Here is a 16960-nt window from a genome sequence, read left to right on the forward strand (position 1 = left end):
GGGGTATTCGAAATACGTCTCGGCAATAGAGTCTTCCTGGAATTCAGTATGCAGAGCTCTCCTACATAGATCATCTCGAAGAAGGATCAGCGGAATGTAGTTAATATTTGAAGACCTCCGTGAAAGACGGCCCTCCGAAATCTTGGCTCCACGCCGAGACCGAGACCGAGAGCGAAGCCCCGGCACCAGTGCGGGTCTCCCCCTTATTAGCGCCGTGTCGTGAAAGCTTAAACACAAAACACAGCCATGTTCCGCAGCATCCAGACCACGTAGATACGGGAAATAAGGAAACGATCACTGTAGAGATGACTCGTTATTCGTCGAAACGTTGGAATTCCGCCGAGATGTTCAGTAACACGGACCATTCGGATTCAACCGCCCCCAACATGGCTTCTCCATATTGAGAGAGAGCCGTCTCTCTTTCCCTTCGTTTCTTTGAGCTCTCTTTCGGACTCGCAAGAAACATTCCTCAATTCATCAACCAACGAGGCTTTTTTGACAAACGGATTTCGTGGCGTTCTCGACGTCCACCATCGCCGCGCAATCATGGCGAAGCTCCCGAGCAGCCAGGTGCGCCGGGTCGATTCTGATAGCTCGGAAGTTAGCTGGTGAGTAAAGAGTAGCGCCTCGCGTAATTCCCCATCATGCCATTCGTTTTTGCACATGCACCCATCTCGATGGAATCCTCCTGCATGCAGCTGCCTAACCGCCGTCCAGGGGCCTGGACTACCTCCAAGAAGAGAAGATTACGCCCCTCACCTGGATCGAGACCCCCGTGATCTCTTCCGATCAGGACACTGGAGAGGTAAAGCTCTTTGTCAGACACAATGCCAACACCATCGAGCTATTTTCCGATCTCTTTTTCGTCGCGAACCTCGAGACGTTTACGCAGACGCACAGCATCACCAACCTGACCAGTCTCGCGGCTTATCTCGGCTTCTTCAGTATCATCTGGTTTACGTGGTTCCAAATCACGCTACACGATGTCAGGTTCTCAATCGACTCCGGCTACGAGCGGATGTGCAAAATTATTCAGTTCTTGCTGTTCGTCGGGTTCGCTTTAGTTGGCTCATCATTTAGTCCCGGTACAAAGGAACATAACAATGCGGTAAGTCTCCCTGCCTTCAAGGACCGACCGTATTTCTGACGATTATACAGAGCTTCCAACTTCTTTGCAACATTCTTTTCGCCACAAGGCTGCTGCTGGTTGCCCAGTACTCTGTCGCATTGCACTTCGTCCGTAAGAAGACGAAAAGCCTAACATGGCCCCTCTCTCTGACCATCACTCTCTTCATCTTCTCTGGTGGAGCCCTCTACTCCATGACCCCCGCGTTTTCCCCGGAGTCAGGCAACGGCTTGGGTATTTACTACGTCTGGTACATCATTCTAGCTATCGAGGCAGCCATTACTCTCGGTATCTCTTCGGTATGGAGGAACATGGGCTTCAAGCATACGCATCTCACGGAGAGAATGGGCTTATTCACCCTCGTCATTATCGGTGAAGGTGCCATTGGAGCAACCAAGACCATCGGCAACCTGATGGGTGACACTGGACTTAGACTAGACGCCTGCCTTGTTGTCGGCTGCATCGTTTTCATCCTGGTGAGAAAGCCCCAACCCCTAGGATGACTCAATCTAACATGTATGAAGATGTTCTGTTGGATGCTTTACTTCGACAACCCTCCCGAATGCAAGTTTGGAACCGTCCGTCAGCAGATCTGGGCCGTGCTCCACTTCCCATTCCATCTCGGCATGATCGGTGTCGTTGAAGGCTCTCAGCAGATTGCGCTTGCATGGCAGGTTCTAAGCCAGTTTGGCAATTTCTTCAACGACCTGCGCAAACACTGCGTCAACCTCAACGAGGATGGAGTTGCACTAACCAACGCAACAATCACCTCATTTCAGAGCCTGACCATGCCGAACAGCCTCGAAGTCCGCGATATGATTCCCTTTGTTTACCAGGAGATCTACAACATCGGCAACATGACTGGGGTATGCTCGGCCGCAAACACGACCAATGGCGATGATTTCTTCCTACCCCCGCCTTACAAAGCGCTCACCCAAAAGGTGATCGGAACGCTGTTCGAGTCCTACAACGGGCTGAGCTCAAGTGGGGAGAGCGATCCCGGCGAAATCGCCCAGCCAGCGTTTACGACGGTGTACATCTACTACTGGGCATCGTTCCTGTTTGTGGTCGTCTTCTTTGCTATCTTCATCCTCATCACTAGACATAAGGATCGTCCCCTCAACATTTTCGACAAGGCGGCTGTGGCGAGCCGAGGACTTGCCGCATTACTCGCCGTCGGACTGGCAGCTGGAGCGGCATCAGAAGAATTCATCTTCAAGTACCTCAAGAGTGCGGCAACACTCCCTACTGTTGCCTTGATTTTCCTTGTTATTCTCGCCATCGATAGAACGACCAAGCATCTGAGTGCGAAGACCCTGAGGCGAAACTTGACAGGGTTGAGCGATTTTGAGAGTTTATCTTCTGAACCTGCGATGGAGTTGTCGCAAGGACGGGGCGTGTTGGTGGACCAGAAGGTCGACACGAAGACGTAGTCTGTCCGCTCCAGTATTGTGTTCTCTTTGTCATGGACTGGGATTTGGGATACAGGAGTGAGCGTTTAACTGATTTGAAGAAAGGAACTTCACTGGAAGTGATGGGAAACGGCCGCGATTCGTACGCTAGCGAATGCAAAGAGCTAATGGGCACATTACGGGAGCCTAAAATTCCCTTTGTACAATACATACCACTATCAGGTGGGCAGGCTCCCATCGAAATACTTGATGCTTCTAGAAAATCCAAAACATGTTGCCTGATCGCGCCGAATCTGAGGGCAAACCAACCCCTCCGCTTCATTCCGCCCCAAGCGCTGGAGACCAACAGACCCTCTTTGGCCGGCTATGGCGGCATCGTTTCTGCATCCGCAGGAGAGGTTCCCGTTGCCGGCGCGGGGCTATTATGGCGGATGAGTGCTGCCTGCGGGCTCTGTGTGCAGGGTTTACTAGCTCGTGTCGGGGAAGCCTGGAAATGCAGCCGTGGACAGGGTTTAGTGCGAAGTCGGTGCTTTCCGAAGCCTAACCAACAGCTCCAACCGCCGTGTTCAATGACAAGATTGATGGAGTTCCAACCGATGTTGGAACCAACAACATTTTACAGGGCATGCATAAGGCACCTTCCTATCTTGCACCTTTCGGTAACCCGGCTGCTCCGTGAAATCGTCTGCCTGAAATGAGGAGAATTGGTGTTGCCTGAGAGTTAAACGGTGGAGTATTATAAGATCGCCAAGACCATCCTTCCCGAACCAAGCTCACATCATCTTCACCACCTCAGTTGTTGACCTCTTAAATTTGAATTGAGGTCTCATCATGGCCTCTGCTAAGTCCCACCCCCCGCCTCAGCTGCCCCCACTATTCACCGCAACGCCGATTTCCATCCTTGAATCTATCAACGGACTTATTGAGGCTTCAAAGCAATCCCACAAGCACCTCGTCAACACTACATCGCCCTCCTCCGCAACTTTTGCCAACACCCTACTGCCCCTCGCTCATGCCGAAAATGCCCTGTCTTCAGAAGCAAACCTGCTGATATTCCTCAGAGATGTGTCTCCCGACAAAGAAGTTCGCGATGCTGCGGCCCAAGCACGGACAATCCTTCGGGATTACCAATTGGAGGCATCAATGAATGAGGACGTCTTCAAGCTCGTCGATGCTGTCTTCGTTAGCACAGACCAGGAATCCCTCGACCCGGAGTCTCGCAACTTCTTGAACAAAAAACACAAAGAATTTGTCAAGAACGGCCTTCGGATCCCAGCTGGTAATCAACGTGAGCGTTTTAAGGAGATTCGTAGTCGCATCGAAGCTCTCACATCCAAGTACTCGAAGAATCTTGCTGAAGATAAGACAGCAATCTATGTTGCCCCCGATGAGCTTGAAGGCTTCCCGGAAGACACCCTGTCTGAACTTGAAAAGGGACAGACGGGCACCGAAAACGAGGGGAAGCTCAAGATTGAAATACCCATGGACCTGAGCTCCGTTCTCAGAATGGTGAAGAACCCGACTACTCGTCAGAAGGCAAGACTGGCATACGACAGTCGCTGTCCAGAGAATGTTGCCATCTTCAAGGAAGTCGTGCAACTCCGTCACGAAGCAGCACTTTTGCTGGGTTACCCGAACCATGCGGCGCTGAGCGTGGAGGACAAGATGGCAGAAACACCGGATAGAGTGAACTCCTTCTTGAGCTCTCTCCGCTCGAAGTTGACTGAGGCTGCGAATAAGGACGTTGAGACCCTACTCCGACTTAAGAAGGCCGATGTCGAGGCGAGAGGTGAAGGGTTTGATGGGCACTACTTCACTTGGGACAATCCATACTACGACAACATGCTCTTACAACAAGATTATGCAGTGGATCAGGCCAAGATCTCTCAGTATTTCCCACTACAGTCGAGTGTGAATGTGATGCTGGGGATCTTCGAGCAGCTGTTCGGTATGGTGTTTCATGAGATATTGGACAAGGAGAGAGCTTCACTTTCTTCCAGTGGGAAAGGAGATGATCTAGTCTGGCACTCCGACGTACAGATTTTCTCCGTCTGGGACAAAGATGAAGAAGGCGCTGGGTTCCTAGGATACCTCTATTTGGACCTCTACAGCCGGGAGGGGAAGTATTCAAACCCATCCAACTTCAACGTCGTACCTGTAAGGTTTCTTCTTTTCTGTATCCTGTAAACTTGCACTAACACTTTCAGGGGTATTGCGAAGAGGATGAAACCAAACACTACCCATCTACAGCCCTGGTCTGCGACTTCCAACGCCCAAGCGCGTCAAAGCCCACTCTGCTCCGCCATCCAGACGTTGTTATTCTCTTCCACGAGCTAGGTCACGGCATTCACGACCTCGTTTCCCGCACGAAATTCGCACGTTTCCACGGGCCAATGGGTACAGTTGTTGACTTTGGCGAGGCGCCGAGCCAAGTCCTCGAGAACTGGTGCTGGACACCCGAGCAAATCATCTCCCTTAGTAACCACTACTCATATTTATCTGACGAGTACTTCAGTAACTGGAAGTCGAAGACAGGGAAGACCGAAGATATGTTGCAGCCACCGAAAAGTTTGCCTCGAGAAATGGTTCAGAGTCTCCTGAAGGCGAAGCATGCGAACACGGCTCTGGACACTTTGCATCAGCTCTTCATCGGAACTTTCGATATGGCTGTCCATCATCTTGACGATCGCGATGAGAATCAAACTTTCACAGCGTTGTGGAATCGCCTTCGACGGGAGATCGTCCCGACCGAGGACCTTTCCGCCTTGGGTGCCGGCGATGAGTGGGGGCATGGATACACCAACATCGGCCACTTGATGAACGAGTATGACGCTGGGTTCTACAGCTACCTGTTGTAAGTGATTTGGAGATGCAGTTTTGAATCAATCTGATCCGTCGTTTAGCTCAAAAGTTTATGCGCAAGACATCTTCTCGACCGTGTTCAAAAGCGATCCCATGAGTGTGGAAGCGGGTCGAAAGTATCGATACGGGGTGTTAGAGAAGGGTGGCAGCCAGCCGGAGATGACTACTTTGCAAGAGTTTCTTGGTAGGGAGGCGAAGATGGAGGCCTTCTACGAAGACTTGGGTCTTGAATTGTGATAGAATTGGTTGAACTGTAAGGGGGCAGCTATTGAATTACTACTATGCTTTGATGATTAATTACATCAAGGCCATATTGAGGCTTTCATACAGCGAGTTTCGTTCAAGAATGGTTCCATCTCGCTATCCGCCAGCAGCCACTTCAGCCGTCGAGGTACCGATTGAAGCTGGCTGTGGGCCAAGGAGCCCAGCCCTCTTCAAGCTTTCATCGTCCTCTCCAGCTTCGACCCTCCGAAGAAGGTCCTCGGGATCGAATCTCACTGCTTTGATTTTGGTCGGGTCTATCGCCTTCATGTGTCTCTCAACATCGTCGGGGTCACTGTAGGCCTCGATATGTGCTTCAATGTTGTTTCCGTCAGGGTCCGTATAGTACAAGCTTGTTGTCACGCCGTGGTTAAGACAGAAATTTGTCGTGATAGCTGCCTCTTTTGCATGACGATACACTTGCGCAAGGTCTTTGGCCGAAGCAAACTTAAGAGCGATGTGATCCACTCCGCTCGCCTTGGTCTGCTTTGGGACGGCCGTGTCGTCGTGGATTATGGCGAGACGGTGATGCTCTTCATCCCAGGTGAGAACGGAGATGAAGTCGTTGGTGAGAACCACTCTTGCACCTAGAAGGATTTGGTAAAAAGAAACCAATTTATCCGGGTTTCTCGTTCGCAAGCCAATGTGGGCGATTGCCGTTGGAGCAGGAACGGGATCCCGAGGCATATTTCCGGTGCGACGTGTAACACTAACGAAAGAAATTTTACAAGTATGAGTCGAGTCTTTCTTCTTGTTTGTTGATGGACACCGACTGCGACCAAGAGCACGTCGGCGAGGGATAATATAGTCGAAGCAACTCTCTCTTGTATCGTCGTGACATGCATGTGACATACAGCGATAACTCCGCAATCATCTTGATCCATGGATCACTGACAAATATGAGTCCGCATGTGTAACTACTTATGTGAGGGGGGGTGGAAAGGGTCAAAGAGCTGACAACGTGATCTGAATGTCTGCTCCTAACGCGGTAAACTTTCCGATCTCCGCAAACCTCCGCCGACCACTCCGATACATAACTGCTTACCCGTTAGCTCAACGTGTTAGATGAATCTCAACTTACATTTTTCTCGAATAAATGATTCTAATAGAGAGAAGATCTGTTCCAGGCTAACAATGCCTGCCATTCTAATGCAAACTCCTATCTTTCCGTGCCCTATATACCGTAATGAATGAACGGTACCCAGAGAAGAGGCATGCGCAGATCCTTAGCCCGCTCTTGCATCACCGCCTCTTTCAAAGTCTTGCTACATCATCACCTTGCCATTCATTCCCATGAGGCCTGAAAGGCTCCGTATAAGAGGCCTCCGCAACCGAGATGCACGCGCGGTTCCTTGACTGACAACGGCTGAGCGAGGGCAGTGCTGTGAGTGCAAGTGACTTAGCAAATAACATCCCATCGCTACGTGAAGTGGCTTGGTTAATCCACCCGGTGATTTTTGCGCGGGCACAGGCGCCCTACTTACGTGAAGGGGGGTTTAAAAGAACTCCGAGAATCCCCGGGTAGCTACGAGCGCAGGGCACGCCTGGCTGTAAAGTCGTGTGGCCGAGCCCTTACGTAAAGACGGGATTCGGGCCCGGGGCTGAGTTCCGTCTCGCAACTGCACAAGGGCCTACTCGTCCAAATTCGCGGTATTTGACTACATGCTGGAGCCCCGGCTTTCCCCGCCGATGTACCGACGTCACGCAGCAATTGATGGAATACGTCGTACTCCAGCGGCGATCACAGCTCTTACTAGTCCCTTCATCCAATGTAACGCTAAAATGTTATTGAAGGTCAAGAACACAGCCTCAGCTTTGGGAATTTACGAGTCTAATGCTATGGACTCTTGCCAATACCGTCGTCTCGATATTAAGCAAAACCTGACCAGCTGCCTCCAAAGCCCGAAAAAGACTCACAACCGAAATCCCGAATAGAACGGAGCAGACCAAAAAAGGGGCCAGTATGGGGTTCCAATAAGAATGCGGACGAGAGCGATGGCAATACCAAGGGTAAATAGAGAGCCAGTGGAGGTCACGACGGAGCTCTGGAGGAGGGAACACACCGGTGACCTCATTCTTGGGGCATGGAAGCTAGGTAGATAAACATAAATATACCGGACAAAGGTCTTCTTGTGAAAGACTTCTCTCCACACTTTCACAGACATCTTTCATAATCGTGTAAACATGGCTCACTCCAACATTTCATTCATTCGTTTCTTTGCCCTTCTTCTCGGACTTCCAGCATGCTCAGCGGCTGTGGCGCCAACCGGGTGCTCCAAGCTCCATGCCGACGATGACTGGCCTGCGGTTGAAGAGTGGCAAGCAAAGCTGCCTGGCATCATCAAGCAGAACCTCAGCGACGCCAATGGACTGCTTCCCGACTACCGCATCCGCGCTAAGAGCTACTCTGAGGTTCAAGACGCCATCAGGTTCGCTGCCTCGAACAACATTCGCCTTACTGTCATTACGACCGAACACGACGAACTCGGCCGCAGTGACGCCGGTTCCGGGCTCATCATCGATCTGTCACTTCTTCGAGGCGCCAGAGTGTCGAATTCGTTCACTGCTACCAAGGAAGGCGTTGCCAGTATTGCTTCCGATGAGGAATTGAAGACGATCCAACCCGAGAGCGGTTCTCAGGCGGCGGTCACGTTTAATCCGGCTGTAGGAAGCCTGGCCATGAACTACGGTCTTGACGCATCTGGCTTGTTCATTGTTGGCGGCACCGCTGTATGAAACCCCAATCTTCCCATAACCTAGAACTTGACAGGACTAACCTGAAATAGCAAGGAGTAGCTATCGGAGGTGGCTGGGGCCAAAATGGAGGATACGGCCCGCTCACTGCACAGTACGGTATCGGTGTAGACCAGTGGCTCGAAGCTAAGGTAGTCACACCGGACGGCGAACTTCGAGTGGCTAATGAGGTGTCCAACCCCGATCTCTTCTGGGCCATCAGAGACGGCGGGGGTGGCACGTTCGGTGTCGTCGTCGAAGCAACGTGGAAGGCGTATCCCACTGTCCCCATTCTCGGCTTTCATTGGTACATCAACTCCACCCTCGTGGTCAACGAAACCGACGCAGAGAACGGCAAGACTCCTACCAGCGAAGCTCTTGCATACCTGTTCTCAGAGCTACCGGAACTCCAGAAGAAGGGTATCTCTGCGTATTTCTACGTTTTGAACGACAACATCAGGTGCCACGCCATCCATCCGGGCTCATTGGCAAACGCTGAGGCTGCGAACAAAATCTGGGGCCCGATCCTCGAGAAGATACAATCTTTCGAGGGGATGACTCCTTTTCAGAGCAAGCATTTCCATTTCAACAGCTACAAGGAGTTCTTCCGGGAGACCTACGGGGAGCTTGAGGCTTTCAACTCTACCGACCCACCTCGCAACCATGGCATCGTCCCCTTCGACAGCCGTCTCTTGAGCGAGGAGCACCTTAAGAACCCCAATCTTACCTACGCCCTCCGAAAGACTGGGGGAAACTTCGGCGTCCTGATGACCACACCAGGCATGGCCGTCGGTGACGGATCAAATACCGCCGTCAACCCCGGCTGGAGGAATGCCACTGTCTTTCTGAACGGATTCAAGTCCAATACTACCAACGTCGATGGACTCCGCGAGTTGGCACCCGACATAGGCACTTATATCTGCGAAATCTGTCAATCGCATCCTCTTGAATTGAACTACGCTCACAGCGAACTAGGCCAGTGCCGATGAGCCCGACTGGTCGGCTTCCTTCTGGGGCTCAAACTACCCCCGCCTCTCTGCCCTGAAGTCCGAGCTGGACCCAAGCATGGTCTTCTGGACGACCCCTGGCATCAACGCTGACCATGTCAAAGCCGTCGATGGCCGAGCCTGCCTTGTCGACGCTAAGCCAGAGACGCCTTCGAAGTACCCGCCGCAGAATGAGAGGCGTGTCGTCGCTGACATCCAAAATGACCGCGAATTCCTGTTCAGCGTGCAGGAAATCAACGGAAACCAATTCCCAGCTCCTGGAACTTTTGTTGGCTTGCAACCCGCTTGAATGATGATCCTTTGCATGGGCAATTCTTTCCGTTAATCGGCATGATGGCTCATCCCAATTCAATTAGATAGAAAGGGGCTACTAGACCTGAAGGGTTGTTCATTAAAGCGTTATCTCACGCAGCTTTGTTAACAATACATGGAGAAACAATCAACGTCCACTTAATATCCTTGGTATCACTGATCACTGTTATACATCCCAAGCGGGGGGGGCAGGTAATTTAATATGGGACATCTACAGCATTCCGAACTTGAATCGTTGAAGAAGCACCGGAAGAACTAGTACCTGGACTTGCTTAACCAAGATGATTCGGACGCAATACTACGACAGTTTCCAAGATGATTTTGCGTCAGGGCGTTACTACTAATTATGGAATCGTTTCGATTTGAACCTGGGTGAGCCCGCTATGTTTGGAGGGTCTCGGGGGTCAAAGGGTTAGATATCGTCACCCACCTTCAACCAGGAACAAGAGCAAAAACAAAAACTACATACAACACCGGGCATTCGCCGGTCGTCACCGACCCGACTACTACTCCAGCCCTCACTGGTTTATCGATGGGAGAGCGGACGGGATCCCGAGCTTTCCAATGGGTATGGTCGTATGTGACAGAACCTCCCTCTCGTTGAGAATAAGATGGACCGGCACCACACCTAACATCACATAAAGACTAACAGTTACGAAATTTGAAGTGGCCTCGATTAAGCCTACCATTTGACAATATGCCTCTTACCTTATGTTTTGACATACATACTACCTACATAGGCAGTTTACATAGGCCTAATGCTTAGGCGTCATGCTCCGCAGCCTTGTCAACGACACACGTTGAGACGATCAACGTCCACTCAACGTCCCAGCCATCGCCATTGTACTTTTCCTCCAAATGCTTCTCCACCAAACCCCGTACTTCACTCACAGGATGCGCTGTTCGCGTCTCCTCATCCCACCATGACGCCAAAAACCAACCAAGCATCACCCCAAAAGTGGCAACGAAGTCCTGGGCGCTCTTCACGTGGTGCTTTCTGGCGACAACTTTCACCACGAGGTCCCGAAAGCCTTGGCTTTTGAGATGCTCCTCGACCCACAAGGGGTTTGTCCAAACCCCCTGGTCATGGAGCTGCATGGGTACTTCGTCTGGGAAGGGGCCTGTGAAAGGGAATGAGGCGAAGGCGGAGCGCATGTCTGGGACCCAGAAGATGTTGTTGCGGTGGAAGGTTGTGGCGCCAAGTATGCCTCCTGGCTTGAGAAGGCGCTTGCAGTCTGCGGTAACTTGTGTTAGACTGAAGTCGGGACTAGGTAGTGGCGTGCGGACTAACCATTCAAAACAGCGTCTGGATCTGGTATCATGTGAAGGCTCATGCCGAGTCCGATATGCGTGAAAGTGTCATCAGGAAGAGAAGTGTTCTGCGCAATCATCAGCATGCGTCGCCGAAGCCTTTACAGGTGAGAAATAATACCATTGAATCCAAGGTCGTAACTTTTGTGTTGGTCCAACCTTCGTCGGTGACCCTTTTCTTCACCATGTCGACCATGTTCTGAGCCTTGTCCGCGCACAGAAAAGAGCTCTTCTGGATGATCTCATTGGTCAACATTGACTGCAGCTCTTGAGTTAAAACACCGGTGCCGCATGCGTTGTCGAAGAAATCCACCGGTTGAGATGTGATGTTCGTGATACCCATCTGAGTCAGCAATGGCGACGCCATCTTGGCTAGCATCCCACGAGAGGTGGCAATCATGTCCCGGTCTGAGTTAGACATTTCGCTAGTGTGATGAGCAATAGGATAAACAACGCCGCGACTTATTGAAGATTTGATCATCAGATTTGCCCTCTGTTTGAGTTGCTGGAAGTGACGAATATGTAGGTGTGAAAAGTGTCCGAGAAGTGCCCGACTGCGAGCTGTCCCAACCGGCTATGCAAGGCAGTCATGATGAGCAAGTTTGCGCAACTCTGACCTCAGGATGAGTGAGTTTGCGCCCTTTGACGAGAAAAGCTTTTTGAACATGTTAATTTGTATTATTTCTTGATACAAACATTGAAAGAACTGTGTCATCCAGTCATTAGAATAATCGTCCAACCATCTACACCCTATCATACCCGCCGTGACCACCCCCGAAACCGATCATGAACATTATAACTTTAGTCTAATTAACAGGCCGGGGAGGTAGGTGCAGTAGTGAAATATGTCTTGTAGTAGACGTTATCGCCAATATTCTTCGCAACACTTGGTGGCGTGTTGAGTGGGCCGCCCTTATTTTTGGAATTGGGGTACAGAAATGAGGGGTCGTTGGGAGACAAGACACTGAGAGGGCATCCGAGAACAGTGTTGCTGAAGTAGGGATCCAGCTTAGCGATGGCCCAGGTGGTGGCAGCGGCGACCTGCTCCTCGCTACCGGCGACGAAGAGAGGGACGACAGAGTTCATGCCCTGGTACAGGTCGCAAAGAACCGTCGTGGCGTTGAGGTTGGCAGTACCGAGCTGAGCAACGCCGGGAACAACGGGGTTGCGGATGTAGATGTCAAGAAGGCCCTCGAGGACAGTCTGGACTGCGCCATAGGGAGTGGCACGACGATACCAGTTCTTGGGCCAAGTCTCAGGGACGTACTGGAACTCGCCGGTCTTGTCGTCGTATTTGGCGCCGATGATGGAAGAGATGGACTCATAGTTGGCGACGCCGCCGGCTCCGTATGTTCCGTTGCTCATGAACTGGGACAAGTCAGCATCCAGGGTTACGGCGGGGTTTGTTATGAGGGGGTGGAGGGGTTACCTGAGGGTAGAATGCGAAAGCACCGAGCGAGACGATCAAGGGGAAGGGGAAGTAGTAGAGGTATGGGTTGTACTTCTGAGAGAACATGGAGTTCTTTTGGTACTGTGTGCCCATGTTGGTGAGGTCGAACTGTTTGCTTGCGCTGCTGGCAACAATATCGACGTTCTGCTTGAACATGCGGGATGAGACGTGGTGGTTGTCACCGCATCCGTTGTAGAAATCCTCACGGTTGACCGAAATGTCGGCCTTCAGTATTTAGTTAGATTATGCTGACCGAAGGCGGGACATCGCTTAGACTTACCTCAACAGTAGAATGGCGGTTGAGACCACCAACACCACCTGGTCCAGCACCCAGGTAGAAAGACTCGGTGGCGATGTCGCCGTCCGCTAGGACAGCGAAGACGCCAAGGATAGTTGAGAGATCGGCGCCCATGTTGAAGCCACGAGCAGTCGCCTCAATGACCTGGCCAAGAGTAACGTGACCATTACGGGGGAGGTAGCCGTGGTTGGCGAGCAGGTTGAGACCTGGGCAAGGTCCTCTGCTGTCGCCGGGACCAGGGGCTTTGAATTCGAAGCCCTTTTCCGGGCGAGCATTCGCAGGATTGATGTTCTGGGCAACTGCACCGAGAAGTCCGGTGATGGTACCAGTAAGACCCCCGATCACGCCTCCAAGAAGCTGAGGTTCGGGGTTGGCAACGGGCTCAGGATTGCGCTTGAGGAGCTCCTCAAGTTGTTGTCTGGATCCCATCATAGAGGGGAAAGCTGTCGCTGATGTGGCCAATGTGGCCAGGATGGTGGTTTGGTACTTCATCTTGACGGTTGAGGGTGAGTACGGTTGACTAGTGTTCACAGTTGAGGCAAGATATTGACGCTGTCGTATCTCTTTTCGAATAAGTTGTGCAGGAGAAGACTTGGAATCTTATATACCATTCTTGAATCATCAAACTAAGCATTGCTTTTGCTTTGGTGATAACATCTTACACGACCTAAACATACCGGACCCCAAGCATGAGGTCAGTGGCCAATTCCCCGAGTCGCTACTATTCCCGCCAACACCACTATTTCCTCTCCTCAAGAGCTTGAACCGCTTGGCACGATGATGCGCAAAGGTCAACGTGCCCCTTCCAAGCCGAGACGGTCTCACTACAGAAGTTCAACTATCAATTGCACCAGCCGAATCTATCGTGATCTCTGCAGATCCCCATCTCGGGAGGGTAAAGCGTGATGGAAATGAGCCGGGCCAATAAGCACACCCGTAAACGCAAGTAGCGCACCACCCAAGACTGGACAACTCAACGATAAACGAGTCGCGGGCGCAGATAAAAGTGCGACAACAGACGGGAAGCAAACGTGCCGAAGTGCTAGCGCCTCGCTATGTGGACCGCGGACCTGGCGTAGTTCATGGCGGGCTGACTAGCGGCGGCGCCTGGCAGCAAAACCCCGGAATGTTTCTCCACCGGTGCAACGTCGGGCAGACTAGTGAGTCCCTTAGGAACACCAGAATCGGAAACGGCCTAAGAGAATGACATAGGGTCAGCGTCACCGGGGGCTGGTTGGTTGCGCCGAGACTCGACGGAGCAGAGTCCGGGGGAGGGAGGAGGCAGTGCGACAAAGTGGGTAAACATTGAGCGTCTGTTCTGGGAAGCGCGGGCCCGCGCGTGTTGACCATGTCTAAGACTCGAGGATGACGTTCTATATTTGAAATCGGATTCTAGGGAGCTCTGATTGGAAGCCATGCGGTGTTGCTCGTTCCACGTCTAAGACACGGAGAAGACCCGAATATGGCCGTCTACGCTTGGCCGCTTCGGGACGGCTACAACACATATGGCATCTTCGATTTATCTAGAAGCCTGAGCAAATGCTTAATGACACGTCAAGACCGTGCTGAATTAAGATTAAAGCCGGTTGCTATGTGGTGATACATTGGATGATGAGGACGACAGCAAGAACTCGTGCGTTCACGATAGAAGGGTGGACACTTCGATTCCACCACCAAAATGCTCGTGAGAACATAGAACAGCGATTGCTTGGCGGTCTTTGTTCGCCGCGGAAAGTTTGCCACGAAGTCTGTTGAAGCATCTTGGCCGTAGAGCATAGGTGGCGTTTTGCCCGGCTGGCAACAAAGCCATCTAACTGCCCATGAAGCTTACTTGCCTTAGCTTAACGGCGATGGCAATAGCGTTTTCTGGCGTGCGATTATTTCCTATTCCCCGAACCGACCTGTCGACGTTCAGTTGGATTGTTTTGCCGAGGCTATCGATGCATGGATAAGGTAGGATGTCAACGTCGAGGAACGCGCTGGATTTCGGGCGCAGCAAATCAGGAGCGTGTCGTGCCACCCAATACGGACCCCAGCATGCACTGAATTGCCCAGATTGGAACCTGAGTGATGAGGACGGTGTAAAGAACTTTTGTCGGACACTCTTAAAGGAGCTTAGGAGTCTGACGGAAAGAATGCAGGACAATTTCTAGGATTCCGACTCACTGGCAATGATACATGAGATTCCAAATGCTTGGCGAACGATCCGACTTGCCGGTTCCCGGATGCGGAAACCATGGGAATTTCTTCGGCCGAGATCTGAGTACGGTGGGGACCCCGGACAGACGTTCACGGTAGCGACATGTGTTGTCACCTAGCCGCTGCTGGTCTTGATGCCCGACTCTTCTCCCTTCGTGCTTCTCTCTGGCTTTGTCAACGGGAATGATCCTCTTGTTGCGTCATATTTCTTATCAGCTGTCTCAGGTCACCTATGTCCGCCTGAGGCGACCCATGCCTATTTGTTCAACAAACATACTGGTTATCGTGCGGATGGGTCTTCCAACAGGGCCAATTGCGCCTCCCACAGCTGCCCCTCCCCATGATGCCGCGTCTCCGGCGATGTTGGCCCCGAGAAACGTGGCCAGTCCGCTGTAATTGCAAGTCTTACAGTGAGGGCCATCATCATAGCTTGGGGCTGCTAGCCTTCATTCCGACAATAGTATCTAGGCAAGGGATGCTATTGTTTACGTAGATAAACTTCTTCTCTGCACCCCTCAAGTCAGTCTTCTTGGTGCGAAGGCAGAGCTGGCCAACCAGGCTGCGTCAACGTACCCCGGTACAGAGCTCAATTTCGTGCCGTACACGTGTATAGACTCAGTGATAGTGGAATCCTCTTTCTAAGCGGCGGCCATCCGCTTGGAGGGTTGGCCAGGCCTGCTGGCAGAATTGCAGGAGGAAATTAGGACTCTCAGCCTGCCGCTTACCTAGAGAGATAGGTTCGTGGGTCTAGACATGCCAATCGAGGCCTGTAAACAGAGCCCATGTTAAAGCCAGATTAATTGCAACCCCTCCCTCCTCCACGTGGCAACTCAAATCATGGATGTTGGAAGCGCCCTGGCGTTCGGCATGAACGTGCGACTTCTGAGTCAAAGCCTCGTTGGAAACATGAGCTAGCAGACACGTTAACCTCTATCCAGTCGCTATGAGCCCACGCTCGAACACCCATCGGTTTCTCTGGAGTTTGAAGAACTTCCTTGGGCGACTTATAGGTTGCTTCCGATACCCTTGATATCCAGCTGACTTTCTTGGTCGGTAGAAAGTATTCGTAGTCCCAGATGCTCTGAAGAGGTCGTGGACTTGGTACCTGTTCCTCATGCATATTGTCCCCCACTACAGGCCGACGTGAGAATGCTAAATTCATGCAGGGGCAGGCTGAAGCGAGTTGCCCGACTAACCCCGGGCGTCGCGAAGAGTCACAGGTGGGCCAATACTTAGGTTACACCAACTGCTTCGGACTATTAAGCCCGGCGCTGGATGCCAGAATAGTAATTGAACCATTCAAGTACAGCTTCAGAGATGTCAGTCCTTGGTGAACACTACGGCAGAATCACTGCCGTGGCTATGCTCAGCGGTGGGCTGGAGACCTGGAAATACTGGTTCTCCATTGCCGATTGAGCCTGTCGTTTATTGGGACCAACGAGACTTCTCTCAGAAGATGCATGCGCAGGGTCCCTCTTTTTGCCAGGCCCTCGGCCTGCAGCATGAGACCCGTATGCCAGCAGGGTTGACTGCAGCATAGAACAGAAGCGGGTAATTGTCCAAGCCACATTCAACATGAGAGGCCTCTCTTTCTTGGCCGAATTTCTTTCTGGCCGGGTGTTGCGGCCTTTTATCGCTGAGTGAGATAACAAAACTGTCCGCAGAAGTTCAATAGCATACTACCACTACCTCACCTATCAGACACGAAGAGCGGGCTTCGAAGAATCATCCAACACGGAAGGCAATAACACACTTCACAACGGAGAAAATACCCCAACAGCAAAGATCATGGAGGAGGGCAAATCCCAGGACGATGCTGCACCAGGCACATCCACAGAACACGAGTTCCGATACGTGGCGCCTCGATGGTTCCTCGACACGGGGACGAGTGGTTCTGGGGCAACTGAACAAAGCCAAAACGCAGACTTTCCAAACAACGAGAATCTCTCTCGTCCCGTCTTCGACAAAGATGCCTCCGACTCAAGCGGA

General features: G+C 51.8%; 6 protein-coding genes across 6 annotated transcripts; 3 read left to right on the forward strand and 3 right to left on the reverse strand.

The window, feature by feature from the left end:
* Window positions 1-546: 546 nt before the first annotated feature.
* Window positions 547-2559, forward strand: CGCA056_v006230 (uncharacterized protein; the record flags this gene model as incomplete). The annotated part of the gene is made up of 4 exons (XM_037321481.1): window positions 547-608; window positions 718-1108; window positions 1159-1602; window positions 1651-2559. The coding sequence occupies 4 exons, from the start codon at window positions 547-549 to the stop codon at window positions 2557-2559; spliced, it is 1806 nt and encodes a 601-aa protein (XP_037179847.1).
* Window positions 2560-3369: 810 nt separating this feature from the next.
* Window positions 3370-5637, forward strand: PRD1-2 (Saccharolysin; the record flags this gene model as incomplete). The annotated part of the gene is made up of 3 exons (XM_037321482.1): window positions 3370-4695; window positions 4746-5392; window positions 5442-5637. 3 exons carry the CDS (start codon window positions 3370-3372, stop codon window positions 5635-5637), a joined length of 2169 nt encoding a protein of 722 aa, XP_037179848.1.
* A 123-nt stretch (window positions 5638-5760) lies between these two features.
* CGCA056_v006232 (Biphenyl-2,3-diol 1,2-dioxygenase 2) lies at window positions 5761-6348 on the reverse strand (the record flags this gene model as incomplete). The annotated part of the gene is made up of 1 exon (XM_037321483.1): window positions 5761-6348. One exon carries the CDS (start codon window positions 6346-6348, stop codon window positions 5761-5763), a length of 588 nt encoding a protein of 195 aa, XP_037179718.1.
* A 1497-nt stretch (window positions 6349-7845) lies between these two features.
* CGCA056_v006233 (FAD-linked oxidoreductase ZEB1) lies at window positions 7846-9690 on the forward strand (the record flags this gene model as incomplete). The annotated part of the gene is made up of 3 exons (XM_037321484.1): window positions 7846-8391; window positions 8448-9286; window positions 9375-9690. 3 exons carry the CDS (start codon window positions 7846-7848, stop codon window positions 9688-9690), a joined length of 1701 nt encoding a protein of 566 aa, XP_037179719.1.
* Window positions 9691-10475: 785 nt separating this feature from the next.
* Window positions 10476-11391, reverse strand: tpcH (Methyltransferase tpcH; the record flags this gene model as incomplete). Its single annotated transcript, XM_037321485.1, has 3 exons — window positions 10476-10948; window positions 11005-11092; window positions 11146-11391. 3 exons carry the CDS (start codon window positions 11389-11391, stop codon window positions 10476-10478), a joined length of 807 nt encoding a protein of 268 aa, XP_037179850.1.
* A 443-nt stretch (window positions 11392-11834) lies between these two features.
* Window positions 11835-13264, reverse strand: CGCA056_v006235 (Aromatic peroxygenase; the record flags this gene model as incomplete). Its single annotated transcript, XM_037321486.1, has 3 exons — window positions 11835-12392; window positions 12454-12699; window positions 12755-13264. The coding sequence occupies 3 exons, from the start codon at window positions 13262-13264 to the stop codon at window positions 11835-11837; spliced, it is 1314 nt and encodes a 437-aa protein (XP_037179730.1).
* Between the last annotated feature and the right edge of the window lie 3696 nt (window positions 13265-16960).

The sequence above is a fragment of the Colletotrichum aenigma genome (assembly GCF_013390185.1).
Source record: "Colletotrichum aenigma strain Cg56 chromosome Unknown KSG_Cg56_contig04, whole genome shotgun sequence".
Lineage (NCBI taxonomy): Eukaryota > Fungi > Ascomycota > Sordariomycetes > Glomerellales > Glomerellaceae > Colletotrichum > Colletotrichum aenigma.